General features: G+C 37.7%; 1 protein-coding gene across 2 annotated transcripts; it reads right to left on the reverse strand.

Annotated features, from left to right (window-relative positions):
* Positions 1-9,468: 9,468 nt before the first annotated feature.
* On the reverse strand, positions 9,469-18,432 carry SYT4 (synaptotagmin 4). Of its 2 annotated transcripts, none has more exons than XM_074952306.1 (4): positions 18,155-18,432; positions 14,434-15,194; positions 12,732-12,852; positions 9,469-10,176 (listed from the first exon to the last, which is right to left on the reverse strand). In XM_074952306.1, the coding sequence occupies exons 1-4, from the start codon at positions 18,186-18,188 to the stop codon at positions 9,869-9,871; spliced, it is 1,224 nt and encodes a 407-aa protein (XP_074808407.1). In that variant the 5' UTR covers positions 18,189-18,432; the 3' UTR covers positions 9,469-9,868. The 2 variants fall into 2 exon arrangements, with proteins under 2 accessions (XP_074808407.1, XP_074808406.1); XM_074952305.1 differs by having other exon boundaries at positions 14,434-15,248; positions 18,155-18,431.
* Positions 18,433-18,994: the final 562 nt, after the last annotated feature.

The following is an 18,994-nucleotide window of genomic DNA, read 5'->3' on the forward strand; positions in this document are numbered from 1 at the left end:
AATCAAAGCAATTCATTTTCATAATGTTTTGTTTCAATAATATCAAAATGTCAGAACATGAAATATTAAGGATAATATAAAAATCAAAACTAAATCAATTGAAATGCTAATAAAACCAAAACATGTTCACCTCATATAAAGGACACTTTTTGAAATTATTGAAACAAAATGAGAAAGCTGAAATGATTGATTTCAACATTTTCCCCTCTAAAATGGACAGATTCCCAGAAAACATTTTAAAATATTTCAACATCGCTTTGAAATATTACAAAATGGGAGGGATAGCTCAGTGGTTTGAGCATTGGCCTGCTAAACTCAGGGTTGTGAGCTCAATCCTTGAGGGGGCCATTTAGGGATCTGGGGCAAAAATTGGGGATTGGTCCTGCTTTGAGCAGGGGGTTAGACTAGATGACCTCCTGAGGTCCCTTCCAACCCTGAGATTCTATGATTCTATTCTAAGATATTTCAGTCAATGAAACTGCATTTTCCACCTGAAAACTGCTCAGTCAAAAAAAAATTGCAACCAGCTCTAAATATGGGCTATTGTGTAGTCATAATACTTCTCAGATCTGTGCCTTCTCATATATTTGTGGCTGCATGTACAGTACATATACTGCATACCTCCCTTGCACAGGGATAAATAGCAGTGTAGATGGTGAGGCACTGGTTAGGTGAATAGATGTAGAGACACACCTGAGCCCTGTGGATATGTACCCTGTATGCTCTCAACACACTTAAGTTCAACCTGGACCAGAGAGATCTGGTAGAGCGAAGAATACCCACCTCATTATTAGCCTGTCTACTTCTGCTCCCAGTCCAGCTGTGAGACCAGACAATATATATGTACATGCCCTTCCCCAGGGTTCTTCTGCTTGCTAAAGAAATTCCTGTGTTCTTATGTAAATAGGGATTGGGAATTCATGCTATTCAATATGGTTAAGGGAAGGCTGTGAGACACATCATTTTTTAGAAACTTTGATTGCAAGGTTCAGGAGCACACAAATGATGAGTATGACGTACAACATGGTAATATAGCATGAAGATTATAGGAGAACATGGTTGTTTTCAGCTCAGATAGCAGCTACTCATTCAGATCATGCATATTTCATCTAAATTTATTATGTAGAATAAAAATGGTGCGAACGCTGCATAGCATAGCATAATTCTCGGTCTCATTCATTACAATAAAGCAGTTTTGTCATTTCTCTAATACAAAAAGTACAGAAAAAAATAAAACAAATTGATATTATGGACCTAAATGACTTACTGTAAGTAGTTTGGTAACATTGCCTTTGTGCATGTTTTGAAGCACCTTTAGGGTCCATATTTCAAAGCAGATTCATGGTGAACATTATCGGCTTTTCATAGGCAGCGTTTATTTTAGATTTGAGCAAAGGACAAATTCAATTATGGGTATGTGGATTAATGATATTTTCCAGTGCCATGCACTGCATGATAAGCACATAATCAAAGGAATTCTACACCAGTCAGTACTATCAAATACAGTTTTTAGTTCACTAATTCCAAATGTTGCTATTGGACAACAATATTATCCTTTTAAATATATTGCTTAGCTTTGTGGATCTCTGTTCTTCAGAAATTAAGAGGAAAGGGATATTTCCATACACTGTCTCACTATGTAGAGAGAAGAACATAAGAATAGCCATACTGGGTCAGACCAGTGGTTCATCTAACCTGTCTTCCAACAGTGGCCAATGCCAGGTGCTTCAGAGGGAATCAACAGAACAGGTAATCATCAAGTGATCCATCCCCGATCACCCATTCCCAACTTCTGGCAAACAGAGGCTAGGGACACACAGAATAATCACATTTAATACTAATTCTTAGCACTTTTAATCTACCAAGTGCTTTAACAATGTTATTTAATTGACCCTCACAATAGTTCTCAGAGATTGGTCAGTACATATTATGTACCCATTTTACAGCTGTGGTTGAGTGACTTCCCACTCATCACAGAATGAATTAGTTGTCAGAACCAAGGTTATAATTCAGGAATACCTGGGTTCAATCTTATTCTCAGGCCAGTAAATGCCTCAAATTCGGGCATTGAGTCTGTCTGGCAGCATTTAACATTTTTGCCCCTTGTGGTAGAGAAGACACAGGACTCGGTGTAACGGGTATATAAAAGGGGATTCTTCAGTAAGGCTACAGGACCATGTAATGGTCTCTCTTTCTCTAGCTTGTAAGGATCGTGCTTCCTAATGTCATCACAAGATCTCAGGTTTTTTCCCCATTCCACATTGAAATGAACCCAAATTATTTTGAAGTTTTTCTTGGAAATGCAGCGAGACTCCCACTCACAAATAGCCCTGTGCTTAAGACACTCACCTGCAATGTAGTAGATCCAGGCTCAAGTCTTTGTTCTGCCTGATTCAGGCCAGGGACTTGAACTTGTGTTTCTCTCATAGTTGCTGGGTGACCTAAGCACCATGTTATTGGTTGAACCTGGGGTGGGTGTGGGAGCTCTCTCTCGGCGCTGCTCCACTTTGCATAAATAATTAAATATTAATTGGGCCAGCAAAAAAGACTAGCTCTGTAGCCTGGTCTTTAGGGCACTCACTTGGGATGTGGGAGCTGCAGGAACTTACACCATTCTATTGAAAAATTCCTGACCAGCTGTTCTATCGACTATGTTCTTGTGACATACCCTGAGTACATTCTAGATTAGTGGGTTGCTGTGTTACCCCTGCCTTCTAAGTTGGGGTGCCCTTTACACGGCTTTCCTGCTGTGGCCTCCAGACAGGAGTGTTCAGAAACAGCCTCCAGCATGTATGTCGCTCCCAGCTATGTCCGTGTGCACTTGCAACCTGCTAGTCATACCCAGGCTCTTATCAGCCTGAGCTATACTGCAGGCCCAGCACACTCCCAGTGCCAGATTTGCCCCCAGAAATGTATATCTTACACTGCCCAGCCCTCTCCTGGACAATACAAGCTCATGTAATGTCCATCATTTTATTAATAGAAATGATATGCACAAATCTTGTTTGGATTTTCCCAAACACTTCAGTTCAAACACACTGGGTAAAAAAAAGCAATAAAACAAGTTCATTAACTACAAAGAGCTAGATTTTAAGAGAATACAAGTAATAAAACTTAAAAGCCAGAAAGGGTTACTAGAAAAATAAGGATAAAACTCAACTAATGCCTAACTTAAAAAACTATGATAAATTCAAAGCTAAGTTTTTCAGTCTTACTAGGATCCCTTCTTCTGTGTAATGGCTGCTTCTTTTGTTCTTTCTTGTGCAGTGAATCAATGGACAGACAGAGAGAGAGAGGAGGGGCTCCGCTTTCTTTTTATAGTCCTCTCCCTTCTTTGAGAAGCGTCTCCAACTGGGAGCATGGCAACCGGCAGACTGTGTGAATGGGAACTCCATGCTGTTTCTTTTCTGACATGTAGATTTTTCACCCATGACCCTTTTCCTGCCAATGAATAGCCACTTAGAAATGCATTGCCCTTGTTTACACCTGTCTGAGGTGTCAGCTTGCCCTTTGTCCCTGTGGAAATGGCTTGGCTACTTCCCAGACTTGGAACATGATTAACGCCATATAGTGCAATCTTATAACTTTACATACAATGTTGACACTCATATTTTATCAGGACAATAATGACCAGCAAATTATGAGTGTTCAAATGATACCTCACAAAGCCCACTTTGTACAAAGATTATTACAATAGTATACCAGGGAAGAATACAGGGGTCCAGTCTGTCACAGTAGTAGTTACATTTTCTGGAATTCATTATAATTATGCTAAGAGTACTCACTCAAAGATCTGCCTCTGTTACAATGCATTGTGAAGTACATCTGCATGGAAGGCAAACAGGTTCTCCTGGGATGGGAGAGGCCTAGGAGTCTGGCCTTTAAATGACACGGTTTTTTATTGCAAATGAATCGGAACACGAAAAGTTTCCATCAGAACTCTTCACTCTCTGTGACTTTGGGTGGGCAAAATTCTGTTTCCTCTCAGTAAAGAGTACTTTGATAAGATTATTCAAGGGATTGTCATTTGGCCACTGAAAGCTGCCAGACTCTGAGACCTGGCAGAAGTTTGTTTTTGGCTTAGTTGCATTTTTACAGTTTTAATCAGAGATGGGTGAACTTTTGTTTGTGACATTTCAGATCTGCCCTAGTTTTGAGATCTGGAAGTTTCCACTGATCATCTAAGGACCAGTTGTGCATTGAGTTCAACCCTGTAACACTGACTGTGAGAAGGGAGTTGGCTTTAACATTAAGCACATTAAGTTACATTCCTTCCCCACCTCTCCTTTCACTTGCAGATTGTAATGCATTGGATAAATGGCTTGAGAAAGTAGCAGAAAAGCAACCACAATCCAGCAAAGAGGAGCAGCTTTAGGATGTAGGAACCAAAAGGTTTGACTGCCAGTCTCTGTCCTACAAGGAGACTGGCATGTCAGGAACAGAAGCCAGTGATATTTTGGTACCTATTAAAAGAGACAGGACATAATACCTTGGGGACTTGTGTAGACCTTTAGAGTTGATTCAAAGTAGATGTAGGGCCAAATTCAGAGGCGACATAGAGTGAGTCTCATGTCAGAGTAAATCACTATCAGTTGCCGTAAATCAGCATAAGTCGATGTGAGGGTGTGTTTAATGCACTCACTGAGGAGTCAGTAGGGGTCATGGTACAGCAAGAAAAGGAGGCAATAGGGGGTGTATAACAGCAGGAGCAGCTTTAACTTATTTCATTTTACATAGTCCTGTTGACGGCTTCTCTTGCTGCAGCTTCACATTTTCACCCTCCCCCACCCCCCCAGAACATTATAGTGACACAGACTCACCCCATGCTGATTTACTACTCTATAACTTTCACCATCACTTAATATCACCTCTTGATTTTAGCCTGGAATAACTATCTCTTGTCATGCATGGATTTCCTGCTTCACATTTCTTTTCTTCTCCGTGTATATCCATTGAACTGTACAATTCTAAGGAATTTATTAGAGAAAAGTGTGGCCCCCAAAGCAGCACTACTGCCCTGGAGATTGGGGCAAAATAATAATAATTAATAAAAAAATAGTTCATAGCTACTATCCTAGCTGTTAAATTTTGTCCTGTACATCTGAAGGGAAAATTGAGTGTAAAATACTGCATATCTGCCCTACACACACATACTTTAAATGCAGACTTATACAGGCTCCTCTGTCCATTCATTAACGTCTGCCTTGGAAGTTTCATTCACACCATCCTAGAGGCAATCTCATTTGGAGGGCATCACAGTAAAGGAATCAATAATGCTATTGATATCTGTGAAATACTTCTTATTTGTTTCCTTAAAACCAATTGTGTTTTCAGAATCATGTGAAAATATTTACAGCATCTGTCAGAGAAAATAGATGGCAATATCTGTGATTGTCTTCAGGACTACATTAAATCTTGGCTGGCTAGAAATGCTTGGCTGGCTAGAAAACAACAGAACTGCAGAAGCCATTCTATTAACGTTGGGATGAATAAGTGTGTCTGATTCTTAATTAGTTTAATTCACTTTGGAAATGGATTAGGTTCATTTGGAATAAAGCACTCTTATTCTGGAATAAGAGCATCCACACATGGAATTAATCAAGAACAGTTAATCTACTTTAAATTTGCACCCTACCTTAATCGGATTAATTTTTATATGTAGACAAGTCCTAGGAGTGCCCTTCCTTGTATAGTAAACAAAAAAAGGAAAATTATAAACAAACTGTAGCAATGTCTTCCATAACATGTGATTATTTGAGCAGCTGGAATAAAACCAAGGATGCATTCTCCACCAAGAGCAAGTAAGACTTTTTAAGGTTTTGAGAAATGAGGGAGTAGATGCTGTGTTGATTGGTAATGGACTGAAGACCTTTAATCACTTGATTACTATTTTGAACCTAGCTCAAATCACTAATGATTGAGAGCTGTTTTCATCTGACAGGTTGGCACTATTAATAAAGCAAGTGAACAAGAGAGAGAGAAAGAGAGAGAGGAGTGGATGGGCATAAAAACTCAACTACTCTCTCATCTCCCAGCAGAACTCCTTCCAAGGTACAGTTAATACACATTCGCCAGTAGTGCAGGGAATCTTGCTTTAGCACTGACTCTGCTTGAACTGTATCCTTTCTGTGGCTAAATGGAAAGGGAAAGTTTAATCAGCACAATAGGTTCCATCTCAGAATATCCCTGGCAGACATTGTGACTCAGAGATGTACTTCTGAGTCACAGTTTCCTTCTAAAGGATAATCATTTACTTCTGGCAAGTTAGTAGGGAGAATAGAGCAAGATTCCACTTATTCCCTGCTACTCCCTTTTCACCTTCTCTGGATAAGGAGTAAAGGGTATGCATCCCTGTTTACTTCTGCACCTGTAGACCCAAAGTCCTGGTAGTCCACATAGGTGGCTAACCCGGCTCTTATTACTTGGTGTGGAGTCCAGCTCAGAATCTAACACCAAATGCATAATCCCCCTTTAAAAACAAATGTGGAGGCAAGATATTGTGGATGAACAGCATGGAATAAGGATCTAGCTGGGAAGAGTATGGTATATAAAAAAAGCCTTTTGTAAAACAAATCTACCCCAGTGCTATTTTGGGGATAGTGACTTGGGAGAGGGAATATTGGTTATCTGGTGAAGGTGTAAAAACAAAGACCAAGAACAAAACAATTGAGTCTATTGAAAACATACAGTGGTAGAATATTTGCGTTGGGATGGGATGAATGAAAGCAGCAGTTTATTCTTGTCTTACATACATGGCACAACATACAGAGCTGGCACAAAAAACTTACAAAACCTCATACACCATGCTTCCTCCCAAATAACTCCTATCAAGTTACAACAGCATAAGAAATCAGTTATTTAGTTACAACAGATCTTCAGACATGGATAACCTCCCATTCAGATTTTTTTGTAAGCTACATAGACAAACATTATTTTACATGTTTAATACAGTACAGTATCCTTAACAGAGTTCAAGATATTCACATTGAGAATTGAATACTTTATAAAATGGCAAAATTTCTCATTTCAGGGCAGGACCACTTTTACTCCTGCCATGTCTGGTTTACGAATGGGTCACAAGTCATTTTTACTCAACTTTCCAAGCTAATCATTGCTTCAAATTAAAAACAAAAATCCTATTTACAATTTTTCCAGTGTAATAAAAAGATATTTGCATCCCACCTCCCCATTTTCCCTCCCCTGCAACAGCTGTCATTTATCTGGTAGAAATATTAACCCTTAGGCTGGTATAGAAACTTTAAGACACCCTCCTGACAACATCACATTGGATGGAAAAATGAAAAATGGCCACAACCCATGGCTGATTTTTTTAACAAAAAACAAAACAAACTTAATTTATTTATTTTACTGAATGAAAGGCTTTGTATCCACTAGGAACTTATGCTAAATCTCATCATTTGATCACTTTAACAGAGATGATGCACCACCTGTGAGCCAGACTGTAATAACTTTACCCTTGTTTTAGTGTACCTTATATTACATAACACCCCATTGACTTCAGTGGAATTACTTGTGTAACATTCTTTTTTGACATTAGTAAGGATATTGCAGTCTGGCTCTATAATACTACTATCTTTGGGCTAGATTCTATCACCCTTAATTATACTGAGTAGTTACTTACTCCATAAACAGTCCCATTGATGGGACTATTTATGATTAAGATACTACTGTATGGTCTTGATCCAAAGACCACTAAGTCAATGGAATTTTTTCTTTTGACTCAGTGGACGTTGGCTCAGGCCCTGTTTGTATAAGGTTAGCAAACGTTAGCCCTGAAGTAGATAATCCATGTCTAAACAAACAAAAAGTTTCTATTCTTTTGTACAAACTATATGAATTTTTTTTACACTAAGTGTTGTCATAAAAAGCATGTTGTTTTGAAAATGCATTTTTATAGAACTTTATAAACATTGAGATATCAAACACATTCTCAAAGCTGGATAAAGTACTGACACAAAACCTGAAAGAACCTAAACAGAATTCTTCCAGTAGTATTTTTCTTTCTTTCTTGCATATTTAACATTCCAGCCTCCTCCACTTGTCATTTTATGGCCAAATTATGGTCCCAGTGAAGCCAGCAAAACTCCAATAGACTTCAAGGATTTGGCCTTCACTGACAGTCTAATACAATACGAATTGTTAAAATGTTTTCATCATCGGCCCTATTCTGCCACTGTTCTTCACACTGAGTAATACCTTAATTCATAAGCAGTCTCATTCATTTCAGTGGGATTACTTGTGAAGGAAGGAGGTACTCAGTCTGAGCAAGGATATCAGAAACTGACCCTGAATTTTTTAATCCTTATTTCCACCACTAACACTTCTTTAAAAATATTCTTCTTTACAAAGCTTGTCATTCAAAAGGAACATGGGACAAATATTTGCAGACAACACTGTATAAGAAATCAGTGTACCCAGTGTAAACATAAATAAGATTCACAGGGTTCAAATGTTTTATTTATATACTTGTGTACTTTGTGTTACACTTATTCCCCCAATCTGGCATTGTGATCACAGTTTAAATCACTTGGTACATACATGTGGCATGCTACAGTGAAATCATGTTACTTCCCTCCCCTTTCCCATTTTTTTTAATACAATCAGCCATGGACACATGAAAATGATTGAAATGAAGTGCTACTTTAAAATTGTTCATCTAAGATGATTTAGCATGTGTTACAATACTAGTTTGGGCCTCAATCCTATACATATCTGTTTCATTTTATACTCTGTAAGTAGTCTTATTGATTTCATTGGGACTACTCACAGTGCATAAAGTTAAACACACATGTATGTTTTAATGGGATTGGGGCTTTGATTTCTGCCATACAATACAATTTGTGGGGGGCGGGTTATTTTGGGTTTTGGGAGTTTTTTTGAGTGAAGCAAATAGAAAAAAAAAACATGGAGACAAGTTTATTTCAGATATTTCCAACGTTTTTAAAATATAACAAGTGAAAGACCATTCATTGTAATATACTTCACATTTCATTACCTTGGTAAAAATGTTTTACCTTCATTAGAAATGCTCAATGTGTGACCTGGGTGTGGGGCAGGTGAGGGAAGGAATTGCAGGCCATACTTAAAACACAAATCCTAACTGTATTGTAACATGTGCACACCTATACCCGAGCCCTTTTTATAAAACTATTAGTTTTAATTCATTTGCTACTTTAAAACATACTTATTTCATCCATTGTAATAATAATAATAATAATAATAATAATAATAAAAAAAAAACCCAAACGTAAAAGACTATACAATATTTCACACACATAACAACTATTTGCACTGGATGTGATATGCAAAGCAAGTTGTTGAAAATGTCTTGTATTTTGGTTGATCAAAGTATAAGTACCCTAAACTTATGAAAATTGGTTGAATTTCTATAAGAGAAGATTTCTGATACAATGGTAAACCAAATAAAATACTCTTCCTGCCTCTCACGCATTCCCAATTTTTAGACTTAAAAAAAAAGTCTGTCCCTAGATCTAGCAATATATATTAATGAGGTTATCATTTCTGCATGGAGTAGTAATCTACAGTTTCCAGTGATTTATTCATAACAGATAGACTGCTCTTATTGAAGTTTGCACTGCTTCACAAGTCTATTACTATGTAAACTCCAGCAGAATATGAATATCATATGAAATTATGTCAAGTTTCTATGAATTAGAAAGACCTTTGTTTAATGTGAAAATTTAGTTATCTTCTGTTCTGATAGTTCACTCCAGTTTTAACAAAAAAATGTCTTGTTGTTACAAGCCTGTAATTATGCATCATACAGAAAGAAAATTGCTCCTTGACTATGGAAATATTTGTTAAGTTCCAACCCATTTCTAGGCTGCTAACCATCACACAGCATATGCCACTTGGCAATTTGTCTCCTAGGATATTCACAAATTTCCTTCCAGTGCTCTCCACTTGTTCCTTCCGCTGAAGCTCCCAGGGTTAACCGGCCAATAATCTCATTCCTGGACCCTCTATCTGAATCCAAAACCAAAAATTCAATGCTGATATCTTCAAGGCCCTCACAAGGAATGTCAAAGACAAACAATTCATTGAATACTGCATTGGGGGTGCATTTCTTCACATGGGTTTTCTTTTTAGAGATTCTCTTCTTAGCATGGTAAAGGTTCACTTTGACATAAGGATCTGCAATGACAAGCAAAAAAACCCCACAAGACTATTGACTGTTGTCCGACAGCAATTCATGGATCATGTAAATGGTAAAATATATTCTACCAACATAAATGACTATATGATGAGGTGTTGCCACAAACAAATAGATGTTGAAAAAAGGTCCCAATTGTAAAACTTTACCCTAAGTGACAACTGCAAGCTTTGTTGTCTTTTATTTTTTAATTAAACTATGAATCTCGAACAACTGAAGCATAACTGATAAATGTTAGATCTGGTTCATTATTACAGCATGAAGGAAAAAATTCCATTTGCCTATTGGCAGAAATGCAAAACTCTATATTTATGTTTAATATCAATTAGTTATTCACACTTATTTGTATAGAATAAGCCACATCTTAATGAGAATTGTGCAAGCAAATACATAGGAGAAAAAAAATCTTTAAGGAATGGTTGAAAGGACAAAATGTATTCCATTTTTTTCAAAAAGAAAAGGAGTACTTGTGGCACCTTAGAGACTAACCAATTTATTTGAGCATAAGCTTTTGTGAGCTATAGCTCACTTCATCGGATGCACGAAAGCTTATGCTCAAATAAATTGGTTAGTCTCTAAGGTGCCACAAGTACTCTTTTTCTTTTTGCGAATACAGACTAACACGGCTGTTACTCTGAAACCTTCCATTTTTTTGTAACTCCAGTGTACTCCAGTGATTTTAATGGACTTGATTAACTTGACCCCGTACAATTTAATTTGGTTATTTTGAACCAGCAACTCCAGATGCGGAGCTGGATTTGTTGGTAGGCTATATACACCCAAGCTTAAGCAAGTTGATGACTGTGTTGCATCATTGCAGCAGCATGAAGTAGCCAATTCAAAAGGTTAAATTTGGTCCATATTTTATTAGTCCTGTTAATTGACCTAACGTGTTTTTTAAACAGCTTTCAAGTTTCGCTTGACTCTTCTTCCATTGAATTCATTGAGAGTTCTACCATTGATCAGAACTAAACACAAATCCCATTTAGAGTTGTTGGGCTGAGGACATCAAATTGGAAGAGCTGGATGATGACAAAGTTACTTGTCCATTTGGCCTGATGGTATATTTTGCAGAAATAAAGAAACAAAGATTGTATTGCACATATTCAAGTGCAGTATGACAGTGACAACGTGTGTTAAAATGTATTTCCACTTTCATACTAAACTTTCATAGTTAGCCAATACTTTGGGAATAAACCTCAAATATTTAAATAATTAACTGGCCTTTTGAAGCACAAACACCCCAGCATTCTGTATATCAAAATCAATACCCATCAAAGTGCCATATAGTGCTCTTGATCTCCGGCCAAATAAACATTGCTGGTTAACATCTCCCAACCATAGACACATCTAAAGTGTCCAGTTTGCTTCTCCCATATCTATCAGCAGCCTTTTATACCACTGACCAGGAGGTTTTGTTGAGATGCTGGGGCATCATATAAGTGGTTTATAGAGTCTCCTGAGTGAATCACTTCCTATCTTGCTGAGAAGGTAAAGGTGAGTGGTAAAAGTGAGAGGGGTGCTCCCATACAGGGAATCGCAGGAGTCTATTTGTCATGATTGGCATCTGATTACCTGAGAGACCTCCTTTCTCCCTGGCCCATGTTGACACAACAGAGATCAGAAGAGGTGCTAAAGGCAAAGATCCCTTTCTGAAGCATCTTCAGCTTTGAACGATGGGCCTGGAAGTGTACTTAGTAGGCTGACACATCTTTTCCCTTGGGCATTCAGGAGGAGTTGTGTTGAGGGTTGAAGAGGATTTTATTTTATGCTCAGAAGAACAGCCCATTGCATTTTATTGTGAAATTAAACCATGACAGGGGGCCCAGTGGTTGGATATGCCCTTACTTATGACTCTCTTCAAATATATTGAATACATATACTATAGTGTCTGTCTGTGTCTGTGTGTATCTACCATTGGCTTCAATGAACGTTCCATAAAAAGAAACAGTAGCATAATAGAGCCATGAAAATAGATTGCAAAACCTGCTTTTCCTTAGTGCATCCCAAGGATACTGCATTACAATGCACAAATATCGTGTTATAAGTGACTTATTTTACATTGCAAATACCATGTAATGAGCCATATTGAGGGCTAATGTGACTTCCCTGGAGCTATGTTGAATTACACCAGCTGAGGGGCTGTCTCAGAAATAAACCCCTGTAAATTACTTATTTACAATAAAACTATAATTCTGCAGTATTTCCCAACAAAATATCCTGCTGATGTCAGAGGAGTCCTACAGAAGAAAAGGGCAAAACTCATTGACTTCATTGGGAAGAGGACTTCTTCCATATTAACTGCTAGGCCACTTAATTTCTGGGCACATACTATATAGGAACAAGCTCATAATATTTGTGACTTGGAATGTAAAGTATTACTTCTCTCTGTGAATAAAGTAAGAGTGAATTGCAGATCATACAGCCCATGAATACATGGGTGATAGCAGAGGCGCTATCTTTAATCTGTAAACACCCAGGCTCAGTATGGTTTTAACACTTCTGCTTATTCCACAGTCATAAATAAAGACATTACCTGATAATCCTGAAACGTCAGCTTTGGGTAGGTGCCTGGCTTTTAAAACAACCACGGTTAGAGTGTTTGTTGTAGACTGGTAACAGAGAGAGATCAGTAATTCTCCACGCCCAGATGACTTCTGAGGAAATGAAAAGAGAACCTTTATGGACAAATATCTTGGCCAATAACTTGGCTATGAATTGGAGTCACTAGTACACTTTTTGAAAATGTCATATGAGACCAGATGTCGGAGCACCTTGGAGTAGCTCTAAAGGAGCTATTTATTATTATTTATTATTATTAGGAGTAGAATTATTAGTATTATTTATGATCATAGTGCTATGCTGCTTTATGTTACCAGACTTGATCCAGTGTATTCTGGTTACAAAACTTTGTTAATGGCTTGTTAGTAAACTGATTAGAAAAACAAGGTGAAAGCATAGATTGTCATGGAAGAGACCTATTAGTTCACTTGGTCTATAGTAAGATAAAGATTTAAACTGATTTTGAAACACCTACATCATAGGAAATAAATCTCAGTGAAAAGAAAAGAGTAGAAGCAGGGCTAAGATAGAAAACGTTTATCAAACACATGTACTTCATCAAAATCTGCAATGAAATCTTTTGACAAATATAGACTCAACATTTTATTGAAATGTTGTCCCTAATACGCTCTGGAGGACTATTATTTAAATGGGAGGAACAGGAAATCAGGGTTCCGCTGTATAATTATTTAATTTGAATTTGCAAGAACAATGGATTCACTTCAAGTAAAGCAAAGAAAAGAAACAGGGACCTAAAAGCCTGAACCTCTCTGGTATGTACAGTATCAATGAGATGAGTACAGAGCTGTTGTGCTGCAGGATTAGAACTATCAAACAATGATATTGCTGATCGGAATATTGGCTGGCAGACGTTAATTCAATTTGATGTAATGCTTGATCTTTTGAAAACAATTACATTAACGTCAATACACATGCCAATCCTCAGAAAGGGCTGGTGGGTACAATTCAGCTGTGATGGTTTTGAAATATGTTTTCATTCTGAACCTGGATAAGAAATAGAGGGTGAATTCTGGCCCCACAGAAGCCAACAGGAGTTTTGACAGATTTCAGTGGGGCCAGGATTTTGCCCATATAGCCTTCCTTTTATTAGTAGAGCTGCAGCCTATGTTACAATACTTACAATACAGGATAATAATACAAAGGTCAAATAATATATTTTAAATCAAACAATGTAGTCAACAATATGATTTTGTGACTGGTTTCAAATAAAATATTTTTGATCTTTAAGGGCTTGATCCAAAGCTCATGGCCGTCAACTGAAAAATTCCCATTGACTTCAATGAGCTTAGAGTCAAGTCATAATTGCCCATCTTCGATACAGAACGGGGAAAAGAAGCTGTGCATTCTGTTCTTGCCAGCCTGATTAATTTGGGTCAGAGTCTGCTGACCTAACATAAGTGGTCCAATTGAAGTAAATTGGACCAATTGCATAAGAAAATAGGATTTGATCCATTAGCAATTTCTTATAACAAGCTCACTGCACTGATCATTGAATGCACTTCTATGCTTGTCTCCCCATAATGTCATCATGTAAAGCTTCTTAATGTTTGTTCTGTTGAACTCTTTCCCTAGTTTTCTAAGATACTAGTAAAATAATAACATAATAATAAATAATAAAAGCACATTACTTTTTAAAGATATTTAAAATAGATTACCCTAACATTTCTTTTGATGATCTCCCTGTTCATTAGCATCCTTCCATCAAACAATTCAATTCCTTCAAGTGGAATGAGGACTTCTCCAATGACGTCATCTCTGGAAAACCTGTCAAAGCTCAAGATCATAAAGTGAAGGATTAAATCTTGGACTTGGCTATAGGGGATCCCATAAAATGTGAAGGTTTCATCGAAAGCTGGATCTAAGGTTTTTCTCAGCACTCTGGTTTTCACCTTATGCTTCTTCTCGGGTAAAATTGTCATTTTGATGTAGGGATCAGAAGTCATTGACTGTTCATCCATTGCTGGCAATCCACGTGCTTCTTTGATGTTCACCACAAATGCCTTCTTCTCAAAGTTGTACTCTAAGGAGAAAAAGAGAGTCCCTAGCTTGTCTTGTTTCTCTTCAGAAGATAGTGAAGTGTTGGACTTTAAGCTCTCGGGGGATATTGAATCTTTCTCTCTTTCTGCAAAGTGCTTTGGAGTCAAATTCTCAAGATCTGGAGAGCTCTGGATTTTGGGGGTTGTTTTGGGGAAGTTGCCGTTCAAATCTCTCTTTTCCAGGTCAAGGTGGAGAGAATTCTTTGGCATCGCTGATTTGCTTTTTGCTTCACTTTTGTCATCTGCTCCAAATTTCTTCTTACTGTTAAGGTTCTCGGGATAAATGTCAACCCCCTTCAGCACATGGACAAATTTGTAGGGAGGGGTCTTGTTGGATTTGGAAGATTTACGCTGGCAGCAGATCCAAGCAAAGAGGGAGACTGTGAAGACAAGGCCAAAAGCACTAAAGATCCCAACCACTGTAGGAATTTCATCTGCAAATCAAATTAATAGTAACAAATATATAAACAGCAGTGCTTGAGATAATAATGTGATATATTAGAAAATACACTCAAAAGAGATGGCACTAGCAGCAACCTAGGCAGACTGAAATGCTTTTTCATTATACCCATTGCAAAGGATCTGTGTATATTTCACGCCACCTGCAGGTATAAATGTATAGCCACACAGCAAGAGGGACTCTTCATGTAAGTACTTTTCCATATACGGTGTAGCCAATTATTTTAATTTATTGTTCATTTCTTGTTAACAACAGAGTGATTGGGAGGAAAACAGTCAGACAAAATAATATCATTAATAATTATTCTGAAATGGCTCCTCTCTATGGGCAGTTTCTAGGTTCACTTAGAACAAATAAATTGGTATGAACCCATGAGGCAAAAGCATTTTCGTCTCACTCCTGCAGCTTCTGCATTGAGTCTCCGGGATTTTGTTGCTTAAACATAATCTGAAATATTCATTACTTATATATGCCATCTTCATTTTATATTGCTTCCTGGACTGCTCTGTGTATTGAATGAGGTAAATGTTGTGTGTTCTGATCTCATAAGGGATTAGAGGTATCTCATGAAGATGCTGAGTTTAATAGAAGGGGATGGTATTCACTTTCTTAGGAGGTACTCACCTTCTTGCAGGAGTGAGTCCTTGAAACAATAATTATATATATAAAGGCTTTTTCCTGTTACCTGAACATTATGCATTCATGTTCAACTCTAAAAACAAGAAAACCCACTGTGTTGCTATCCATTAAGTATTGAACCCATCTGACTATTAACCAATGTCACGGAGAATTTAAAAGCAATAGAAGGAGGGTTCTTGTTTATTTTACAATATTTCATTAGATTGTATATTATGACAAAAAACATTAGAGCTAGATTCCTCTCCTGTGTTCATATGCATCATGCATTTGAAAATTACATTTCAAAGGGGAAAACAGTGCAAGTGCTACAATCTCACTTGGAATGTGGATAAAGTGGTTGCATATAGATTTATATCATTAGTATTTCATAAGCATGCAATGAAGGGCCACATCAGCACAACTAACTGGAAATCCAATTTGCCCTATAAGTAACAAGTTTTAACATCCCACAATATACCAGTCAGAGCTAAATCCACATCAGTGTGAGAGTGAGGAACTAATAAAATATTAATGTGATGACATTTTGTATGAATAAGGGTAATTATGGTCTTTATGTAAGAGTGCTGGTTCTTTAACACATGATTAGCAGAACTTTCTGGTTGAGAAAGAGTACAAATGTCATATAGGAATGAGTCTGTTATGTATAGTTAAAAGCTAGGCACATGGAACTAATTTTCACTTACTGTCACATCTCTATTTTTTTTTTTGTAGTGACTGAAAAAATAGCTCTATAAAGAGACATTAGGAGAGAAACTTCCAGAAGCTAAAGGGTTAGGCCTGGCTCTACATTTCTTCCAAGAGTTGAGTCATTTTCCCTTCTACTCTTATTCTGTATCATTCATTATAGTTAAATGTAAGAACTCAATAAAATGATATATATGATCAATAAGTGAATTCATTTTTTTTAAAGTTAAGCATGTGGCACTGAGTTTAGACAATTCCTCAAGGTTCAGAAATGGAAAATGTGTAAGATGCAATAGGAGAGAACGAGGTAGGGTATCATCATTATTAGCACAGCTTAAACAGGTTTGCATTTTTGTAGCACTTTTCATTAAATCACATTTAGACAGACTTTATAAAAGTGTGAATAATAATGTTACATCTACAGCTTCTGGTAGCATTGATAAGACAAAATTGGTACTTAAAATTAATTATCTTAATTAAATCAGTCATCAGGTGAGCAAGATGTCACAAATGTAGTTAGAAAAACCCAGGTGATGGGTCCGGGGCGGGGGTGGGGGAGATGAAATGGTAAATATCATTGCTATACATTTACTTCAATTAGATAACAACCTGTGTTTGTTGCTATTTTCCATGGCAAGTCAAATTGTCCAGCCATTCAGAACAGCCAGATTTCTTTGAAATGCTGTTTATTAATACTAGAGCAGATTCTGATCTCAGTAACACAGATGTACATCTGGATTCACTCTACTTAAATCAAGGGAGTGATTTCAGATTTACTCTCTTACTAGAGTTAATATTTTGTAAAGGATAGTTCAGAAACATTTTCTTTTATAAACTCTAAGTAAAGATACATAGATATACACACCTATTTATGTGAATGTTTCTGCAAATCCCTTTCTGTAATAAAGTTAATCCTATATTCAACAGAAAAAATGTTGAATTTAAAACTTTCTATTAGTATTAGTATCCTTTTATACTAGTATCCACGGCACCTAGATTCGTCCAAGGAGTAAGATGTTCATTTAAAATAAGCGGGGATATCACACATTCACTCACCTAGCAACATCAATTAAAAGAGCATATGTATCTGTGAATAACATTTTATATGCCCCCCTCTTTAAGAAGACGGGTGAAAGCTATTCCAAGAGTATTTTGAGCAAGGATTTGATCTTTAACATGGAATATACTTGAACAAGGCAACTCTGGGCGATACTATCTTTCCTCGAGATAGAGGAAATAATCAAGGCATCAGTGATACACAAAAAAGGCTTAATGCTTGCCAGTGCCTGGACTGCAAAAACAACAACAAAAAAAGAAAATTACACAACTTCAAAGACATAAAACAAACAAACAAAAAAAGATGCGAGTGCTCAAAGGATTCCTCTGAAAGAGAAATAAGGAAGCTGAGGAGACAGGTCAGACGAGATTACATGCATACCCTTAGTTACAGCGCGCCCAAGACCATGAAATGGAACGTTCATACAAACGCCCAGCCAGCTCTCGGGCTTCAGGGTGGAAATTGCCTGACATTATAAGTTTGAGAGGGAACTTGCTTACCAAATTCGTCTCTGTTCGCTGAAATCGGAGCCATTTTTGCTGCGTGCTCTGTCCGAGGTACTGAAAAGCACTTCCTCTCCTTAGCCCAGCTCTTAGCTTGCACAAAACCAGCGGAGCCCTCTTTTCCAGCGTGATGAAAACACAAACATGAAAGATCGGGAAGGTTTCGGAGGAGGAGGAGGAGGCTGTGAGGGGGGAGGGGAGGGAGCTTTTAGACCTTCCCTCTTCACAGTGATTTGCAACCCCCTTCCTGTTTTGGCTCTTCTGAGTAGCTCGACTCCGAGACTGAAGACGTGGTTGAAACCCAAATTGACGCAATCCTGACGCTACAGGGCTGAAATCAGCACCTTCCCCCCCACCCCTCCACCCAACCGCTCCTGGGGATTCAGCACACACTCATCAATTATTTTAGCTGTTCTGCTGCAGGAGATTAGCTCACATTCTCAGCCTGTCACAGACAGAGATGCTAATTCCTACAGCCAAACATGCCCTTGTTTAATCCACAGCCCTGTTATGTTTCATTAAGTATTGTTTATTAATTTGATATCCAGGTTGCAATGATGCAGTAGACGATGCAAAGTCTTAGGGTCAAAAGACCCAGCTCCAATTTCAGGGATGTGTTTTCACTATATTTGATACCATGCACATAATGGATCGGAATCACTAAATGTCTGTGTCCACTGCCCCTTCCCCCTTGGAAGTGCAGGAACATAGTTGTTCTCTTTTCCCGACCTGCCTTCGGGTCTAGGTAAAAGCTCGATCTGCCTGTCAATTTAGAACCTAAGGCTCCCGGATTGTACTGTAAGAAAAAGTCTGATGCTAAAACACCCACAACTCCCC

The sequence above is a fragment of the Natator depressus genome, chromosome 5, assembly GCF_965152275.1.
Source record: "Natator depressus isolate rNatDep1 chromosome 5, rNatDep2.hap1, whole genome shotgun sequence".
Classification (NCBI taxonomy): domain Eukaryota; kingdom Metazoa; phylum Chordata; order Testudines; family Cheloniidae; genus Natator; species Natator depressus.